This window comes from Triticum urartu, chromosome 5A (genome assembly GCF_056163025.1).
Source record: "Triticum urartu cultivar PI428250 chromosome 5A, HENAU_Tu73, whole genome shotgun sequence".
In the NCBI taxonomy this organism is placed as follows: Eukaryota; Viridiplantae; Streptophyta; class Magnoliopsida; order Poales; family Poaceae; genus Triticum; species Triticum urartu.
The window spans coordinates 392,315,826-392,335,850 of NC_141877.1; the positions used below are offsets into that span (position 1 = coordinate 392,315,826).

Sequence of the window (20,025 nt, forward strand, 5' to 3'; positions counted from 1 at the left end):
TACGGCGTGAGAAGTCCGAACACTTTCACAAAGTGCGGCCCTCCGAACTTATAGCATTATATGCATCAGCTCCAAATCATGTCTTTGGTCAATAGTTGGGTTTGCCCGGCTCCCATGTTTTGGTACCTTACGTTCCGCTATATCGGCTAAGGTAGCGCTGGGAGAACTACTACGATTGTGCCCCGGTTGAGCCAGGCTAAGCACCTCAGTAGAGAAAGCTAAAACTGACCGTCATGATAGGGCGAGAGCTGGTCGCTGTTTAGGAGGTTTTGAGTCCCTAAAGACTTATGCCTCTTAGAGAGAGGAGTCGGCTTTGTCCGGCCTAGGCGTGTATAGCGCCCCGAACTCGGTCTTTCGAACACTAGGGGCTTCGCTGAAATTTAAAATTATAGAATTCTCTAGCTAAGTGAGAGTGATAACACATTATAGTCCGATTTGCCTTGTTCGTTGTGCTGAGCACCTCCCTCGAAGGACCCAAGAATGGGAAAAAGAGTGCTCAGGTTTATCCCGAACACCCCAGCACTCGTGGCATGGGGGCAGAAGCCGACGACTCGCCATCTCTCAGACTCGATAAACGGCCGCATAGAAGGTATTATTTTAAATTAAAACAAGCGTTGCATAGCGCATATGAACAAGTTTTCAGCGCACAGGATAAAACGAACAAGTTCACTCAGATATTACATCTTTGGAACATTCGTCCGCCACAAGGCGGGCGCCCTTCAGGACGCCCTCATAATACATATCGGGGTGGCGATGCTCCTTGCCCTGCGGTGGCCCGTCCTTCACAAGCTTCTCCGCATCCATCTTGCCCCAGTGCACTTTAGCACGGGCAAGCGCCCTACGGGCACCTTTGATGCAGACGGAGCGCTTGACGACTTCAAGCCACGGACATGCATCCACCATCCGCCTCACCAGCCCGAAGTAGCTCCCAGGCAGGGCCTCGCCAGGCCACAGCCGAACTATAAGGCCCTTCATGGCCTGCTCGGCCACCTTATGGAGCTCAACCAGTTGCTTCAGCTGGTCGCTCAAGGGCACCAAGTGTCCGGCCTCAGCATACTGAGACCAGAATACCTTCTCCGTCGAGCTGCCCTCCTCGGCCCGGTAGAAGGCGGTGGCATCTGACACGCTACGGGGCAAATCTGCGAATGCTCCTGGAGAGCTCTTGATTCGGGTAAGTAATGAGTAATTCACTTTCACGTGCTTGCTTTGCATAAAGAATGCCTTACCCACCGCTATCTTCTTCATCGCCTCAACTTCCTAGAGGGCTTTCTGGGCTTCGGCCTTGGCAGACTTGGCGCTTTCAAGGGCCGCCGCGAGCTCGGACTCTCGCGTCTTTGAGTCAAGCTCCAAACTCTCATGTTTTTTGATGAGAGCCTGGAGCTCTTGCTGCACCTCGCCAACCTGCGCCTCATGTTTCTCCTGCTCGGTGCGCTCCGTGGCCACCTTCTTTTCGGCCTCGGAAAGCGCTTGCTTAAGGGTCGCCACCTCAGTCGTGGCCCCTAGGACACCAATAGCGATCCTGTCATTTTTTGCAACTGCATCTTTTTAAATATACTCCACAAGGCATTACTTACCTTCTTTTTCCTCAAGCTCCTTTTTAGCAAGGCCGAGCTCTTGCTCGGACTGCTCGAGCCTCTGCCTCAGCGCATCCATGTCTGCAGTCAGTGCGGTAGAGGCCAGCAGCGAAGCCTGCATACGCATATTGACTTAATTATGTTAGACTCCTGCGAATGTTGTTAGATCCTCTATTCGGCTTTTCTTTCCAAACGCCAAACAGAGCATCAGGGGATACTGTCTATGCGGTAATATTTTCACATATTTTTCACATACCTCAAAGCCTGTTAGCAGACTGGCACAGGCTTCAGTCAGCCCGCTTTTGGTGGACTAAACCTTCTGGATCACCACACTCATAATAGTGTGGTGCTCCTTGTTGATGGAGGCGCCGTTAAGCACCTCCAGCAAATTATCTGGTGCCTCCGGTTGGGCGGAGGTCACCGGCGTCGTAGGCTTGCCCTTCTTACTAGGGGGCCGCCTGCCGGACTCCGGAACCATTGAAGGTTCCGGTGCGGTGTCCGGCCCAGGGCCGGACTTGGAGCCCTTGGGGGTTTTCCCCTTTGCGCCTAGAGTCCGGGAGGTCGCCTTGCGGCGCCTCCAGGACCACCTCCTCCTGGCTTGGAACCTTTTGGGACAACACCTCGGCGTCGTCCGTAGGGTGGGGGGAGGTAGCGGTCGGAAGTGAAAAACTATTCACATCCGACGAATCCAGGGAGCCGCTCGACGACACGTCGAGCCGCGCTTTGGGCGGACTGCATAATTATATTCGGCGTCAGGAGAAGCTGTGCAATAAAGGAATGCCATGAGTCACTCAGGTATCCGAATACTTACGATTTTGCCAGGGGCTTGGCCCTGAGCGGCCACTCCTTTTCGCCGTCGTCAGCGTTGGTGGAGTAGTCTGTAGGGAGGGTCCTCCCTTTCTTGGACCCTCCGGCCTCCCCAGTTGGGGCGGCCTTCCTTTTCTTTTCTACCCCTGCTGGGGAAGAGACCTCTCTTTCCTCCTCCTCGTCTTCATGGGAGGAGTGCGCCTCGGAGTCATCGGACGATGAGTCCGACTCCACCTGGCGTCGGGAACTCTTCCGGGTTCCCGTGGCCTTCTTCTTGGCCTTCTTCTCTGGCACCATGTAAGGTGCCGGAACCAGCAGCTCCGCCAAGCGGGCGTCCGCTGGGTCTTCGGCCAAAGGAGCCGGACAGTTGATCTGTTCGGTCGTCCTCTGCCAGTCCTGTCAAAGGCATGGGGGCTTAGATCCTGCATAGAGTCAAACTATGAAAGACAAATATCCTATAAGAGGTAAAAACAGCTTACCGCGTTGGCTCGACGCTGCACGCTGAATCCGCGATCCTCGGTAGCAGATGCGGGAGCCTCGACGCCCTTGAATAGCACCTTCCAGGCATCTTCGTACGTTGTGTCGAAGAGCCTGCTCAGAGTTCGGTGCTAGGCCGGGTTGAACTCCCACAAGCTGAAATCCCATTGTTGGCACGGGAGGATCCGACGGATGAGCATGACCTGGACTATGTTAACAAGTTTGAGCTTCTTGCTCACTAGGTTTTGGACGCATGTTTGGAGTCTGGTCAGCTCTCCTTTTTTACCCCACGGCAGGCCCTTCTCTTTCCAGGAGGTGAGCCGCGTAGGGATTCCGGATCGGAACTCGGGGGCTGCGACCCATTCAGGGTCACGTGGCTCGGTGATGTAAAACCCCCCCGATTGCCACCCCTTTATGGTCTCCACGAAGGAGCCCTCGAGCCATAGGACGTTGGGCATCTTGCCCACCATGGCGCCTCCGCACTCCGCCTGGCGGCCGCCCACTACCTTCGGCTTGACATTGAAGGTCTTCAGCCATAGGCCAAAGTGGGGTTGGATGCAGAGGAAGGCCTCGCACACGACGATGAACGCCGAGATGTTGAGGATGAAGTTCGGGGCCAGATCGTGGAAGTCCAGGCCGTAGTAGAACATGAGTCCCCGGACAAATGGGTGGAAAGGGAAGCCTAGTCCGCGGAGGAAATGGGTGAGGAACACCACCCTCTCTTGGGGCCTGGGGGTGGGGATGAGCTGCCCCTCGTCTGGGAGCCGGTGCGCGATGTCGTCAGACAAGTATCCGGCTTTCCTCAGCTTCTTGATGTGTCCCTCCGTAACGGAGGAGACCATCCACTTGCCTCCCGCTCCGGACATGGCTGGAGAAGGTTGAGGTGGGGAATGCGGACTTGGGTGCTGGAGCTTGAGTGCGCGAAAATGGATGAGCAAAGGAGGAAGAAGGCGTGGATGGAAAGGCGGATCTTTATCCCCTTATATGGGCGGACGAAACTATGCGTCCCCACCAGCCTGGTAAAACTCGCTTATCTCCCAAGCGCCGTAATCAATGGCGCGGTTGGGTTACCCGTGTCTGTATTGATGAGAATCCCGTAAATAAAGGGGACACGATCTCTGCTTCGACAAGACATGCCAAGGAAACCGCCTCGCAAAACGCGCTGAGGTGGGACAGTAAAAACGGTTCAAATAAAGGCTTGGCTGTGGCATGATGACACGCTACGGAATACGTCAGCAGATTAGATTTGTGTAAATATTATTCTCTCTACGACAGTATGTGGAACTTATTTTGCAGAGCCGGACACTATCCTTGTGTTCAAAATCTTCTATGAAGTATTCAGAGGAGGAACCCCGCCTTGCAATGCCAAAGACAATATGCGCGTCGGACTCGTCGTCATTGAAGCCTGGTTCAAGGGCTACTGAGGGAGTCCTGGATTGGGGGGTGTCCGGATAGCCGGACTATAACCTTTGGCCGGACTCTTGGACTATGAAGATACAAGATTGAAGACTTCGTCCCGTGTCCGGATGGGACTTTCCTTGGCGTGGAAGGCAAGCTTGGAAATATGGATATGTAGATCTCCTCCCATTGTAACCGACTCTGTGTAACCCTAGCCCTCTCCGGTGTCTATATAAACCGGAGGGTTTTAGTCCATAGGACGAACAACAATCATACCATAGGCTAGCTTCTAGGGTTTAGCCTCTTTGATCTCGTGGTAGATCTACTCTTGTACTACCCATATCATCAATATTAATCAAGCAGGAGTAGGGTTTTACCTCCATCGAGAGGGCCCGAACCTGGGTAAAAACATTATGTCCCTTGTCTCCTGTTACCATCCGCCTAGACGCACAGTTCGGGACCCCCTACCCGAGATCCGCCGGTTTTGACACCGACAGTGGGCGAGGTACAGCAAGAGCTCCAAGCTCTCGTGTCAAAGCAGGAGGCATTGGAGCGTGACTCGAAGACGCGAGAGTCCGAGCTTGCCGCCGCCCGTGAAAGTGCAAAGAGTGCCAAGGCCGAAGCACAGAAGGCCCTCCAGGAGATTGATGCGATGAAGAAGATAGCGGCGGGTAAGGCATTCTATATGCAAAGCAAGCATGTGAAAGTAAATTACCTGTTACTTACCCGAATCCGGAGCTCTCCAGGAGCGTTCGTAGATTTGCCCCGCAGCGTGTCGGATGCCGCAACTTTTTACTAGGCCGAGGAGGGAAGCTCAACGGAGAAGCTATTCTGGTCTCAGTATACTGGGACCGAACACCCAGTGCCTATGAGCGACTAGCTGAAGCAGCTGGTCGAGCTACACAAGGCGGCCGAATAGGCCATGAAGGGCCTTATAGTCCGGCTGTGGCCTGGCGACGCCCTTCCGAGCAGCTACTTCGGCCTGGTGAGGCGGCTTGTGGATGCCTGCCCACGGCTAGAAGTCGTCAAGCGGTCCGTCTGCATCGAAGGTGCACGCCGGGCTTTCGCCCGTGTGAAGGTGCAATGGGCCAAGCTAGACGCCGTGAAGCTGATCAAGGAAGGACCGCCGCAGGGCAAGGAGCATCGTACCCCCGAAATTTATTATGAGGGTGTCCTGAAGGGTGCCCGTCTTGTAGCGGACGAATGTCCAAAGGATGTATATTTGAGTAAACTTGCTCGTGTGATCCTGTATGATGAAAACTTGTTTCATATGCGCTATGCAACGCTTGTTTGAATTTAAAATATTACCTTCTGTTTGGCTGTTTATCTAATCTGAGAGATGGCTAGTCCTCGGCTTCTGCCCCCATGCCGCGAGTGCTGGGGTGTTCGGGATAAACCTGAGCACTCTTGTTCCCATTTTTGGGTCCTTCGAGGGAGGTGCTCAGCACAGCGAGCAAGGCAACTGGACTAATAATGCTTTATCACTCTCACTTAGCCATAGAATTCTATAATTTTAAGTTTCGGCAAAGCCCCTGGTATTCGGAAGGCGGAATTTGGGGTGCAATACACGCCTTTAAGCCGGACAGGACCGGCTCCTCGCTCTAAGCGGCATAAGTCTTTAGGGACTCGAAACCTCGCCGAACAGCGACCAGTCTCTCGCCTTATCATGACAGTCAGTTTTAGCTTTCTCTACTGAGGTGCTTAGCCCAGCAGAACCGGGGCACAATCGCAGCAGTTCTCCTAGCGCTACCTTAGCCGATAGAGCGGAACGTAAGGTACCAAAACATAGGAGCCGGGCAAACCCAACATTTGACCAAAGACATGATTCGGAGCTGATGCATATAATGCTATAAGTTCGGGGTGCCGCACTTGTGAAAGTGTTCGGACTTCTCACACCATATTGTGGGGTACTTAAGCCCCTGGTGTATTGGCCATACCAAAGTGTATGGTTGCAAGGCGTCATTAATGAACACATATATATAAAACAAGAATGCAATAATAGTCATAATGTTATGCATTGTTTATTCAAAAAGGTGCGTTAAAGCACAATGATAGAGATAGTGCGATAATCAAAAAGTAGGACTATGTCCCTTCCAAGGGCAAGTTGAGGAATAGTATTAAAGCAAATATTTCACTCGTTATCGTAATCCACCTGGGAGTTCCGTGGTGTGACGTAGCTTTCCGCCTCCTTGGTTGCTGCATCATGTGTTCGGCAATCATGCTGCCGGACCGGGTTTCCAGAGATTAAAGTCCTGAAAGAGAAAAATAACAAAGTGGGATGCCCCTAGTGCGGTTTAAGTCGCGTATTGGGGCGTGCCGTAGTTGTGCCCCCCTCCCCGCATGTGCCCATGGTATTTTTAATGCGTAACTATGTACGCATGGCACGAATTTCACCGTTTGGCTTGGTCCGGGGTGGGGGCCGCATTGCTACGCGAGCTCAGATCGTGTCAGGCGGTCTAGTTGCCGATTACTTCGAGCGCGCTTGAAGGTGTCGGGGTCTTGAAACGCCGAACTGATGGATTGCCTTGAGAGGCTGCTTTGCACTTCTGCTGCGAGGGCCACAGTGTGCTCTTCCGTGCGGAGAGAGCGCTCTGTGTTTCCATTAAATGTGATGACCCCCCGAGGTCCTGGCATCTTGAGCTTGAGGTATGCATAATGCGGTACCACATTGAATCTCGCAAATGTGGTTCGCCCGAGCAGTGCATGATAGCCACTGCGGAACGGGACTATATCAAAGATTAATTCTTCGCTTCAGAAGTTATCCGGGGATCCGAAGACCACTTCTAGTGTAATTGAGCATGTGCAATGGGCCTCTACACTTGGAATGACGCCTTTAAAGGTCGTTTTTGTGGGTTTGATCGTTGAGGGGTCTATACCCATTTTGCGCACTGTGTCCTGATAAAGCAGGTTCAGGCTGCTGCCGCCATCCATAAGGACTCGAGTGAGGTGAAATCCGTCAATGATTGGGTCTAGTACTAGTGCGGTGAATCCGCCATGACGGATACTAGTGGGGTGGTCCCTGCGATCGAAGGTGATCGGACAGGAGGACCATGGGTTCAACTTTGGGGCGACTGGCTCCAACGCATATACGTCCCTGAGCGCACGCTTCCGCTCCCTCTTGGGGATGTGGGTTGCGTATATCATGTTCACCGTCCGCACTTGTGGGGGGAACCTCTTCTGTCCTCCGGTGTTCGGCTGCCGGGGCTCCTCTTCGTCATCGCTATGTGACCCCTTATCTTTGTCTTCGGCAATCAACTTGCCGGCCTGCTTGAACACCCAACAATCCATGTTGGTGTGGTTGGCTGGCTTGTCGGGGGTGCCGTGTATTTGACACGAGCGGTCGAGTATACGGTCCAAACTGGATGGGCCCGGAGTGCTTCTTTTGAATGGCTTTTTCCGTTGACCGGGTTTAGAGCCTTTGAATCCGGCATTGACTGCCGTATCCTCGGTATTGTCGCTGTTAATGCGGCGCTTATGTTTGTTGCGACGTGACCTGCTATTGCCGTCCTTGGTATTCGAAGTACCATGGTTCTTTGATATGTTATTACTGCGAGCCAGCCAGCTGTCTTCTCCCGCACAAAAGCGGGTCATGAGTGTCGTGAGGGCTGCCATAGATTTCGGCTTTTCCTGACCAAGGTGCCGGGCTAGCCACTCGTCGCGGATATTGTGTTTGAAAGCTGCTAGGGCCTCTGCATCCGGACAGTCGACGATTTGATTTTTCTTTGTTAGGAACCGAGTCTAGAATTGCCTGGCCGATTCTTCTGGCTGCTGAATTATGTGGCTCAAGTCATCGGCATCTAGTGGTCGCACATAAGTGCCCTGAAAGTTGTCGAGGAATGCGGCCTCCAGATCTTCCCAATAGCTAATGGACTCTGCTGGCAAGCTGTTAAGCCAATGCCGGGCTGGTCCTTTGAGCTTTAGTGGGAGGTATTTGATGGCGTGTAAGTCATCACCGCGGGCCATGTGGATGTGGAGGAGGAAATCCTCGATCCATACCGCAGGATCTGTTGTGCCGTCGTATGATTCAATATTTACGGGTTTGAAACCCTCTGGGATTTGATGATCCATGACTTCGTCTGTGAAGCATAAGGGGTGTGTGGCGCCTCTGTATTGGGCTACATCGCGACGCAGCTCGGATGGGTCTTGCCCGCTGTGTTCGGCCCAGCCGGATTTACTTTTATTGTATCTGGCGTGACGTTTATCGTCTTGCATAGTGGCGCGCCCTCGTGATCCGTAGATCGATCTTGCATGTTTTGCTTTGTCCTCCAATACGTCTCGCAGGTCTGGCGTATTTCCCCATGCCTTTTTATTTGAATGGCGTCGGGGTGCAGGCTGAGCTTTTGGCCGGAATGCCTCTCTGTCGCGGCCATGGGGTGGCCGATCAGCCGCATCATACGCTTCTTCCTCCAGTCGGGGTAGCAACCTTCATTTTGGGTAACTTTTGGAGGGGCGTTCGAGTTTAAATTCCTCGGCCGCTAGGACTTCAGTCCATCTATCAGCTAGCAGATCTTGATCAGCTTGAAGCTGCTGCTGCTTTTTCTTAAGGCTATTTTCCGTGGCTATAAGCCGGCGCTTGAAGCGCTCTTGGTCGACGGGATCCTCTGGCATGACGAATTCGTCATCGTCGAGGCTTGCCTCGTCTTCGGAGGGGGGCATGTAATTATCATCCTCCGCCTCTCCATCTGCCGCTCTCTCTGGAGGAATGTTTCCTCCATCCTCCTACTCTAAATCTTGCTGGAGGGGATTGTTGCCATCTTCGGCACTATCCGGAGTGTTATTGTCTCCTGTGCCGGTATCAACACTTCTGCTTTGGCGGGACTTAGAGCGGCGTCGCTGATGTTGGCGCTTGGGTTGCTTCTTGGAGGGGTCATCCTCCGCTGTCTCGTCTCCATTACCTTCTTTGGGTGTATCCACCATGTATATATCGTATGATGAGGTGGCTGTCCAATGCCCTATGGGCAGTGGTTCCTCTTCGTCTCCCGCATCGTCGTCCATACCGTCGATGTCTTCGGAGTCGAAGTCGAGCATGTCGGTTAAGTCGTCGACAGTGTCTACTAAGTGGGTGGTGGGTGGGCAGCGAATTTCTTTGTCATCCGCATCCTAATCCTGCCGGACATAGTTCGGCCAGGATCCTCCTGACAAGGAGAGAGACCTTAATGAGTTCAGTATGTCGCCAAAGGGCGAGTGCTGAAAAATATCCGCGGAGGTAAACTCCATGATCGGCGCCCAATCGGATTTGCTAGGAACGGGCGCAGGCGGTTCGGAGTCCGTGGCCGGAGAAGGATCCGGCAGTCTGACAACACGGCTCTCGTGCGGGGTAAGGTCGATGTTCGGCTCGATCGCCGCTGAGGGTAAGGCCTCCATGGCGGGGTCTATCCACCCGTCCATGGACGGCGCAACTGGCTCCGAATTGAGGGTCAGAGCGGCTGCCGGTGCGATCTCCTGAACACAATCTGATGGTAGAGCTAAATCGTACTCATCGTGACCGCGTGACGCACAAGGCAGAGGCTCGAATCCGTCGAAGATCAAGTCTCCGCGGACATCGGCCGTGTAGTTTAAGCTTCCAAACCTGACCTAGTGGCCAGGGGCGTAACTTTTGATCTACTCCAGATGGCCAAGCGAGTTGGCCCGCAGTGCGAAGCTGCCGAACACAAAGATCTGTCCGGGGAGAAAAGTCTCACCCTGGACTGCATCGCTATCGATGATTGTAGGAGCCATCGAGCCTAACGGCGACGACACAGAGGAACTCTCAATGAAAGCACCAATGTCGGTGTCAAAACCGGCGGATCTCGGGTAGGGGGTCCCGAACTGTGCGTCTAAGGCGGATGGTAACAGGAGGCAGGGAACATGATGTTTTACCCAGGTTCGGGCCCTCTTGATGAAGGAAAACCATACGTCCTGCTTGATTAATATTGATGATATGGGTAGTACAAGAGTAGATCTACCACGAGATCAGAGAGGCTAAACCCTAGAAGCTAGCCTATGGTATGATTGTATGTTATTGTTGTGTCCTACGAACTAAAACCCTCTGGTTTATATAGACACCGGAGAGGGTTAGGGTTGCACAAGGTCGGTTACAAAGGAGGAGATATCCATATCCGTACTGCCTAGCTTGCCTTCCACGCCAAGTAGAGTCCCATCCGGACACGAGACGAAGTCTTCAATCTTGTATCTTCATAGTCTAATAGTCCAGCCAAAGGATATAGTCCGGCTGTCCGGAGACCCCCTAATCCAGGACTCCCTCATAAGGCCTAGTCCAGTTGATATTGTATTGCTAGGTTTCGATGACCAAGGAGCGAATCCGCTAGCTTGGCTATCGATCTGTTGTTTCTTGTCCTAAGCCGTCGCCGGGTCGTCCCCTTATATACACAGGTTGGCACCTGACGGCCTACAGAGTCCTGGCCGGCTCATAGAACGTGTTCGGCTTGGTGACTTCTTTTATATGCCTTTCTTTACAAGTCTTTCTCTACATATGACGGTTCACAATATTGGACCTTAAGCCGCCTCTGGGCTTAGGCTTTCTATAAGTCTTAATAAACTATCATGTTGAATATTATTGGGCTTCTTTTCGTAGCCCGCCATTGGGGTTGACCCGGCCCCTCCTGGGCGGGTCATACCTGATAGTTATATCCCCAACACCTCTCATTCAATTCTTTTATACTATACACTATGCTCCCTACTTTTTAAGGTCCCATAAATAATTGAGGTTTTCAATTTAAAATTAGGTCACCCAATTTTAACCTGGTCTACAATTTCTTAAGGAGCTCTCCCGTTCATTTCTTTTAATTTACTATGATCCCTGATTTTGAAGATCTTTCATTCAATTAAGATATTCAATTTTGAATTTAGTTTAAAATTTTGATCGGGCCAACAATTTTTTAAATCAATCAGCAACAACCGGCCTATAAAAACATATCAATCCCGTGCAACCTCTCCCCACCTAGAAAAAAATGCCACTATATGATAGTGTAGCACCAATATAGTACATGCTGCCACCGACGCAAAAATCACCCCACATAAATATATGTTGGTTAGCGGATAATAAATAGAACCACACACCATGAAAGGCCCATCAAATCGCCGCATTATAAATAAAAATAAAACACACTCCATCCCCCCATCCGCCAAACTAAATATTCTATCAATTCCAAAATATAAGGGGTATTAGTTTTTTGGAAAGTAAAAATTCTTTAACTTTGATCAAGTTCAAAGCAAAAAATATCGACATCCACAATACTAAAGAAAAAAAATATAAAGATTCATTTCATGATGAATCTAATCATACGATTTGGTATTATGAATTTTGATATATTTCTCTATAATTTTGATCAAACTTAAAATATTTTACTTTTTCTTAAATACACCTTATATTTTGAAATATAGTGAGTAATTATTTTAAGAAACCCAACAACACCAACGGCACAACAAAGCGCGTCCAACCCTTCTAGTATACATACTAATCAAATGCACCCTTTGAGCATCCACATTCAATCGTAGATGCATAGCTTGAAATTCGTCTAACATATTGATGCATCTTGACACGTAAGGAACAACAAATTCTTCTGTAAAGGCAAAAAATGTGTATCTTGATTGTGGAGTCCTAGCCGTCTAATCCATGCAGATGTAGGAATCCTCCAGTATATTTACATCTCCTATTGTTAGTCTGCTTGATACCGTGTGACATCTACCACTTCTTCCTCAAGAGCTCGACCCGCCACCTCCTATGTAAAATTTTCTTACTCTTGTTAAAAAATTCCACATTTCCATTCTCTCACCTTAGCCAGGCCTTCCCGGATGGTCATCTCCATGGCGTCATACTGAAAGTGCATCTAACCCCTTCGATGGATTTTGGTACTTGATGTCAAGACATCTCAAGGAAATAATGCCCACTACAAGTTTATTTCATGAAGATTCTTGTGGGTGCAACATAGGAATGGAAGGTGACCCCTACAATTACAAAAAACAACAACTGTTGGTCAAGCCAGTGGATTCTTCATTATTGTCATGATTCAAGATCACATTGAATTCATTGGCATGTTGATACTACCATAATGGTATGAGGATGTTGTGGTGAGTTTCTTTCTCCATGTGCTTCAAAATCAAACTCCAAAATCCTCAAAACCATTCAAAGCTCCTCCACTATATCGACCTAACCTTTCACACTTTGGAGTTTCTGTGCTCTTCTTGCCGGAACCGTTGAATAGTTACAAGATATAGTCATTGCAAATCCATTTCCATTCGGAGCTGCCAAACATCCTATTCAAAATCACCGTAGCGTCTAGCAAATCTTCAGTTGCCTTGTCGGAATTTCTGAAGCCATCTGGTCAGAATTTCTAAAGTGACAACATAGAGTCTACAAATACTGAAGTGTTCCTTTAGGATCCTCTGAATGTTCTTTGGTCAGACCATTCGAACCGTTTGAAAGTTGCCTCCATTATTGATGTCAGTGCTTTCGAGCTGATCCTTCGGATCCTCCCAGCTATGTAATAAAGTTGATAACTGTCGGATTTCCTATCCATCTTATTTATACCCCCACCTATTCACTCGAACAGTTCACCCTTGTTCTGATACTCTCCGGGAGGAGGGATTCATTGTCGTCTTCATCAACATTGATATTCGGTCCCCCGATGCTAAAGTGTGAGTTGTACACCTTTGGACTACGGGTCCATAGCAATAGCCATGAAATAATATCTTCCTAATGCTTTGGTACAACGATCACATCAGCTGTGCTACACATGATTGTGATCAATCTGATGTATTCTTGGCGGTTGGCTTATGTGATGAATTTTACTTTCTGATAAGTTTATATGTGATGCTTCTCCATGGATTATAGATTTATATTGCTCTTCCATTGTTTATTTAATCATTGGCCAATTTAGATGGTTAATCAACGGTGAGAGAGTGTGCATTAGTTGAGTTTAATCTTTATGAGTGGAGTATCTTGGTGACAGTAAGAGAAAAAAGCTTTTCTAGGGGTAAGAGAAAAAAGCTTGTAATTGTATTATTTTCAGTAAGGGTAAAAGGATAGTGGACTCGTTGTTTGGGCGATGAGCTGGAGGTAAAGAGAATATATTATCGATATATGCCATCTTGCACAAAGCAATAGTCTGTTTTATTACTTAATGATTAGAGATACATACTTTTCTAGTGGTCTTGGAGAGGAGTATTATTCATAGATGCGGGGAGGGTCTCAGACCAGAGGCGATTCTATTTATATGTTATGGGGTCAGCTGACCCCACAACCTTTTGGATTGCAAGCCTAGTTCTACTCATATTTGTGCAAAAAATAAGACATTTTAGAGAGATTACTGCATTTGAACCCATAGCTTTTTGGTGCTGGCACCACCACTGTCTCAGACTATGAATTTATGGACGCACTGCATATGTAACATCATCACATCATATATATACAATTCATATAATGAGCCAAACAAACCTCCACTTACTTTTACATGCACTTGGAGCATCTCCAACAACCCTCCTCCCTCTATGTAATTGGGATCCGTCGAAGATGCCCGCATATTTTTTGGTCGTATTTTTGTATTTTTTTTTGGAATTCTATGCATTTGTGTTGCAGAGAGGAGGAGGATTGAATAGCACAGCTATCGCCACTGGCTTTTCCTTCATATAATTTAGACACAACTAATTTCCTTTCTTCCAAAGAAAGAAAGGTGATCTTGCTGCCACTGCTAGGGCGACTCGTTTTTCGACGTCGTTTCCCAACGACTCTTCTCTGCTGACGAACTCTTGGTTGTCGGATCTCACACGTGCGGAGGTGTGTAGCTATAGGTTTAGGGCCAAGTTAGTTTTAGGTTTTTCGATGTTTCAACGTCTTGGCTTCGACAACAACGTCGTCGAAACAAAATAAAGAAGCTCCAGATCTTTCTTCTACAAGGTGTCTTGCTATCGATGTTGGTTTGGGAACTAGTCTGTTCAACCAGGGATGTCGTGGCAACGACGACATCTTTGTGGTGGACTTGTGTCTTCGGTCTCCGCCGTTGCGGCGACGTTTGTTTCAACGCCGACGTAGAGCTTAGGAGGTAGTTCAGGAGTGGCTGATTGCAGTCTGCAACGATGACATTTGGAAAACGATGGATTGTGTGCTGGGTTCGTGGTTTGCGGTTGGCATATATGGTTTCTTCCTTTGACATTTTAGTCGAGTGAGAGTGCTAGATATGAAGTTTGATGGCGTGTTTAGGGTGCTGCCCTGACCAGATTCTTTCAAAGGCTATTTATTCGCCTTTGGTAACCACTTTGAGGTCTGAAAAGTTGCATATCAGCGATGGAGTCACGTCAAGCTTGGCTGAAGAGGTGATCCGTCATATTTTTCCTTGGTGGCTGCTACAGCGGCCCCTGAGGCAGATGACAACGTTGCCGTCAAGCTCAGGATAATCTTCTGTCTCGATTGCATTTTTACTTTTTCTTCTTCTAATTGTACAAGTAGTTTTACTTTTTGGCTGATGGTCTTTTGTGTAAAGATTAACGTTTTGTTGTCTTTTTTTTGTCATGTAAGTGTATACGTGCTTCGAATTAGACTTCTATTTATTTTTTATGAATGCGATTTTGTCATGTAAGTGTATACGTGCTTGGAACTGGACTTTTATTTATTTTTTATGAATGTGACACATACTAGCACACACAACTAGAAAAATGAGGAGGATTTGAATTCCATGGAATCTCAAAATTTGACCTAAACTACTAGTAATAACACGGAAAAAACCTGTATACGACCCGGGTCGTACGAGCGCAAACTGGAGACCCTCCTCCATGCATGACACGTAGCAAACCGAATCTCAAAGCAGCAACACAGTAGCCATAATTCCTCTTTGCAAATCCAACGTCTCCATATTCCAGCCGCCGGTGAGATCCGCCCCAGCTGCTCACCGCCACCGCCGTGCTCCTCGACGCTAGGCGGAACTCCCCAGCTAGGCGAGCTTCATCCCCGCCGGCAAGGACCTCGTTTGTTGGCGGCCCGGCTCACGGTCCCGCCCTTCGTCGGCACATCCGCCCACGGGCTTGCTCCTCAACGCCGGGGGACAACTCCCTTGTTCGTGCTGCTCCATCCCCACTGGAAGAGGCCACATTCATTGATGGTCCAGCTCGCGGCACTGTCCCAACTGCTGGTCTCCCTTGTGCTGCTTTGAGATTCGGTTTGTCAGATGTCATGCGTGGAGAAGGGTCTCCAGTTTGCGTTCGTACGACCTAGGTCGTATAGGATTTTTTTTCCTAATAAAACGAACACGAAGTGACTCGTAAAATTTACTTCTCACAAAAAGTGAAAAAGTGAAACGTTCTCTGTTTTCTTTTATATAAAAAATAAAGATTAATAAAGAAAATAAATGATTTTTTTCAGAAACAGAAAATAAAGGACTGTGAAAATGAACCAGCCAGCCCAGCAAAACGATATCTTGGGCTGCACGAAGATCAAACCTGCTTTCTTGGACCAGAAGAAGTCGAACACGGCCGACCGAGAGCCGAGACCCCCCAAAACCTCCAAAACAATTCCAATTCCTCCCCTCCCACAGTTCCACTCCATCCCTCGCCCCCGCCCCTCCTCGCTCCGGAGCCTCCTCCCGGGCCACCGCCATGCTGCCCGCGCGCTTCCTCAAGCTCTCGCTGCTACGCCGCCTCGGCACCGCCCGTGCGGCCGGAGTGCCCCCGCCGTGGCAGACCAGGTACGGCTGGCTTACCTCGTGTCTCGGTCGCTTTTTCCGCGTGATGCTCCTGTCCTGCGCGCGCTACCTGTTTGTGCCGTTGCCTCATCGGGCGTTTCCGCGGCGGCCTCCTTAGTTCGTCCGGCCCGGTCCTCGTTTCGGTTGCTGGTTAGGCCCGTAGGGTGCTGCTCTGCCTGGGGAAGAACGCGAGCCGTCTGTACGTTGTAGGAACGGGGAGGATTCGGGCCTGCCAATCGCTGTGTAGACTCGTCGGAGTTGGGAGTAAAATAATTAGGGGGGCAATTTCCGTGAAGTATGGTTAGTGAATCGCCACAATTGTGTGTCCCCTGCACGCTTTATGTCTCACTATGCAGTCTGGGTTCTTCATTCAGATTCAGGTGCTGCATTTTTTGTGTGTATGTGATTAGTGATTGCTTAAAATGGCTTTTGATATGTGGGTCGGTTATGATCATGTCCTACTGTTCAGTTTCGCTGCACTGCTGTTTAACATTTTGTAGTTGATTTACATGCTCTGTTGTTTAACATTTTGTAGTTGATTTACATGCTCTGTTGTTGATGGCTCTGACTGTCATAAGTGCCTACATCATGGTATGAATGAATTATTGAAGCTATGCCATGGCGAATTTCATTTGATAATCATTTTCCCGCCCCTTATGAATGGTAGACCTTGAATTGAATGTCATTAGTCATTACTCATCATTTTATTACTTTATTATAAGCTTTAATTTAAAACCTGAATGATCTGAATGCTTCCTACCTGTCAATATTCTCACAAGCCTGTTTGCATGTATGTTGTTCAACCTAGGCATTTTCTGTTTGTTTAACTCTGCAGTTCTTGTAATCCTTAGAATTTGGTTGTGCAGGCAATTTCCGGTGCGGGGTTACCAGCCTCGAGGTTATTCTACCGGAGGAAGCTCCAAGTATGATAGACCGATGAGACAGTTTGCTGAAGAGAACGAGTCAAATTCTCAGCCACTAATATATTACATTGTCGTATGTTGCTTTCCTGGCCTGCTCAATCTTCCTATTTTATCAGTTTCCCCTTAACTACAATTGATCATACTTTTTATGGTATTGCCAACTATTATCATGGCTTGTTGGTGAACTTCGATAGTTTCTTATTTGACATGTGGACTGTGATTTGGCCAAACATCATATTCTTATGTACATGTGAATGTTGGTTTTGCAGCCATCTGCCATTCTAGCCTTTGTTGGACTAGCCACTTATGTTCACTATAATGATGAGAGGCGTGCAGTTCCCTTAGGTACTTACAAATTCTTCAGAAGTGATGTTTCTTGTTATTTCCTGAAGTAATACATTTTGATGTATTAATCTTTTCAGCCAGTTCAACGTTGGTAGTCAGTGTTGCTTTAAAAAAAATCTTGATATCAGAATACCAAAATTTCTTAGCTTCTGTGAGATGCAGTTTTCATTATTACTTTTCAGCTGTACATTGTAGCTTAGCTTGAAAGAAAACCAGTTTTCATTAACCCTTTTATTGTGTCTTATTGAGTTTATTATTATTTCTGTATTGTTTCATATCATGGTGTTTCCAGGTAAACAAGCACAGCAGACCAGTATTCCCAAAAGGTGCACTACCAACAGACCTGCAATCGGAGGACCATTTAAGCTCTATGATACAGAAAACAATGTGGTGACTGAATCAAAGCTTCGAGGGAATTGGACGCTAATGTATTTTGGCTATACGTCATCCCCAGATGTGGGGCCGAAAGAAGTTGAGAAGATCGCTGATGTTGTTAAGCTGTTAGGTGTGTTGCTATATACCACATCCTGAATACACTATTGGAGGCACCTCATCTTTTGACATATTGTTATTTTTTTATCATATCATTATCTCTCTGTTCTTCTTGTACAGATCTATTACCTCCGTTCCAAAATATTAGTTAACACCATTATTATGCATACTGCATATGATTATTTTGGTCTATGAGTGCACAAATGCATGTTTTGTTCATTGCATTTGGGCTAAAAGCATCCAATTTTGCTAAAACATTTGATGCTAATTCCCAATCATATATAGTTCTTTGTGTAACTTAGTATTAAGTTCTTTGTCACAATTATGTCGTCGAAGCTATTTTAACTAATCCTTTTCTTATCTCAGTCATGCTCCAGCCTGAACTACTAATTGCCTGTTGTGCTTAAAATTGCTGACAATCCACAATTTAAAGCATCTATTTTCTGTGTGCTATATTCTGCTTATTGGTTTGTTATCTTCATGATCTCTTACGAACCTTTTATTTTTGTTTCATAGAGTCAAAGTATGATATCAAGATTAAACCACTCTTCGTCACACTTGATCCTCAACGTGATTCACCTGCTCAGCTTAAAGCATATCTTAGTGGTAAGCCTCCCTGCTTGTTTTATGTCATTGGAACCTTCAGTTTTGCACTACATTTGGAAGTGATGATTTGTCTCATTTGAACTGCAGAGTTCGACCCAAGAATAACAGGCTTAACTGGCTCAGTCGATGCAATAAGACAGATGGCACAAGAATACCGCATTTTCTTCAAAAAAGTTGGTGAAGTTGGTCAGGATTATATTGTAGAGAGTTCTCATAACATGTAAGAGCATGTGAGAGTCTTCATATAACTTCCTTTTTTGATAAAGATTCAAGAACTTGACTGTCTGATTATAGGTACTTGCTAGATCCATGCCTGGAGACAGTAAGATGCTTTGGAGCTGAGTATAAGGCATCAGACCTTGCTGAGGCGATAACAACGGAGATCCAGAAAGCATCCAATTCAGCAGCAAAGTAGTCTAGTATGTTGCCTGTGGTATACCTCTTGATTTTTATTTGCTTCAGCTAATTATAATCGAGATATTAAAGCATACCTGTACTTTTTGTATTTGCTGACCTTTTTCCTTTCTGGAGTAGCTGCGTACTAATAGATTTGTAACCTTTCTTATCTTAGGTAGCTTTGCAGATGTGATGGTGAAAGAATTTGTCTTCTGATGGTTAATTGGTAATACTTGTCAAGAAGTGCTTGTTATTTTATTTTTATCACCAATTACTTGTGTAATTTCTGCTTCTAGGTTTTAGACCCTGCTGCCAGCTGAAAAAATTATAATATGTCAGTGTCTTCCAATTTTTGTTGGCAGCGTGTTTTTCCCCACATTATTTTCATTTATTCTTGTTATTTTGATCAAGACTTACACTTGATCATACACAGGCAGATTTTTCGTACAATCTTTCTGTTTTTCATCTAAAATTTCTACTGTGCTGTAGATAGAGTACGCATCATATTCTGCACAGTTTTTGTGTGTGTGCATGAAAGAGTTTGATGTATAAGTTTAAGTAATGGTGCTAACACAGTTTCGCTACAACAACTTTTCCAGGGCCTAATTCTTCGGTATCGGTAGTTTCCAATGTCTGCTCCGAAGGTCATCCCCTACTCCTGTGCAGCCTTTTGCCGGTGACATGGCGAACCCTTCATTTTGCCCTGCCTTCGAGTGATTCAGGATCCTGTTCCTATCCTCGCTCTTTGCTGTATAACTAGACTTGAGCAGAAGTGTAGAGTGCCTCACGGGACGACGAATGTTTTTACGAAGTTACAAACCACCTGCAGTTTGGCAATGCCTGCCTGAGTGATTTTCACACCATCGTGTCCTCATCTAACTCGATGCGCTGAAACCAGATGTAATCATGCTCCGTAGCACGGACTCAGCAACTCATTAATGCCTTTTGGATGAACAGGTGAACAAGAAGCTTTACAGCCCATGTTCTGTCATGTGATAATACCTTCAGAGAAACAAATTTTCAGCACAAGCGCTCCGATCTGTGAGCGATTTAGCTTTTCAAGGGTGTGTAGGTTCTTCCAGTGCAGTGACCAGGGCTAGAAGTAGAACGTAGCTTTCTCTGCCGTTTCCCTTTTGCAGGTACTCGATATCTATATGCCGTGTCTGGCCACAGCTGGACATACTCCACCTGCCGCCATTACAAGTTGGGCACACTCATTTCTTACGCTACTTTTGCTTTGCTAGGTGTTGACATGTATGCGGATCTTTAGCCACCCTTCGGTGTAGGATTAAGTTAACTAACCTGTGGGCGTGCGTTTGCTGTAAACTGATGCCT

The 20,025-nt window shown here is 47.6% G+C and overlaps 1 protein-coding gene across 2 annotated transcripts; it reads left to right on the plus strand.

The window, feature by feature from the left end:
* Positions 1–15,701: 15,701 nt before the first annotated feature.
* On the plus strand, positions 15,702–19,548 carry HCC2 (Thioredoxin superfamily protein). 2 transcript variants are annotated; one of them, XM_048674106.2, is made up of 9 exons: positions 15,702–15,931; positions 16,795–16,924; positions 17,121–17,196; positions 17,489–17,701; positions 18,205–18,294; positions 18,382–18,514; positions 18,589–18,713; positions 18,866–18,916; positions 19,290–19,548. In XM_048674106.2, the coding sequence occupies exons 1-7, from the start codon at positions 15,843–15,845 to the stop codon at positions 18,707–18,709; spliced, it is 852 nt and encodes a 283-aa protein (XP_048530063.2). In that variant the 5' UTR covers positions 15,702–15,842; the 3' UTR covers positions 18,710–18,713; positions 18,866–18,916; positions 19,290–19,548. The 2 variants fall into 2 exon arrangements, with proteins under 2 accessions (XP_048530063.2, XP_048530062.2); XM_048674105.2 differs by having other exon boundaries at positions 15,703–15,931; positions 18,589–18,727.
* Positions 19,549–20,025: the final 477 nt, after the last annotated feature.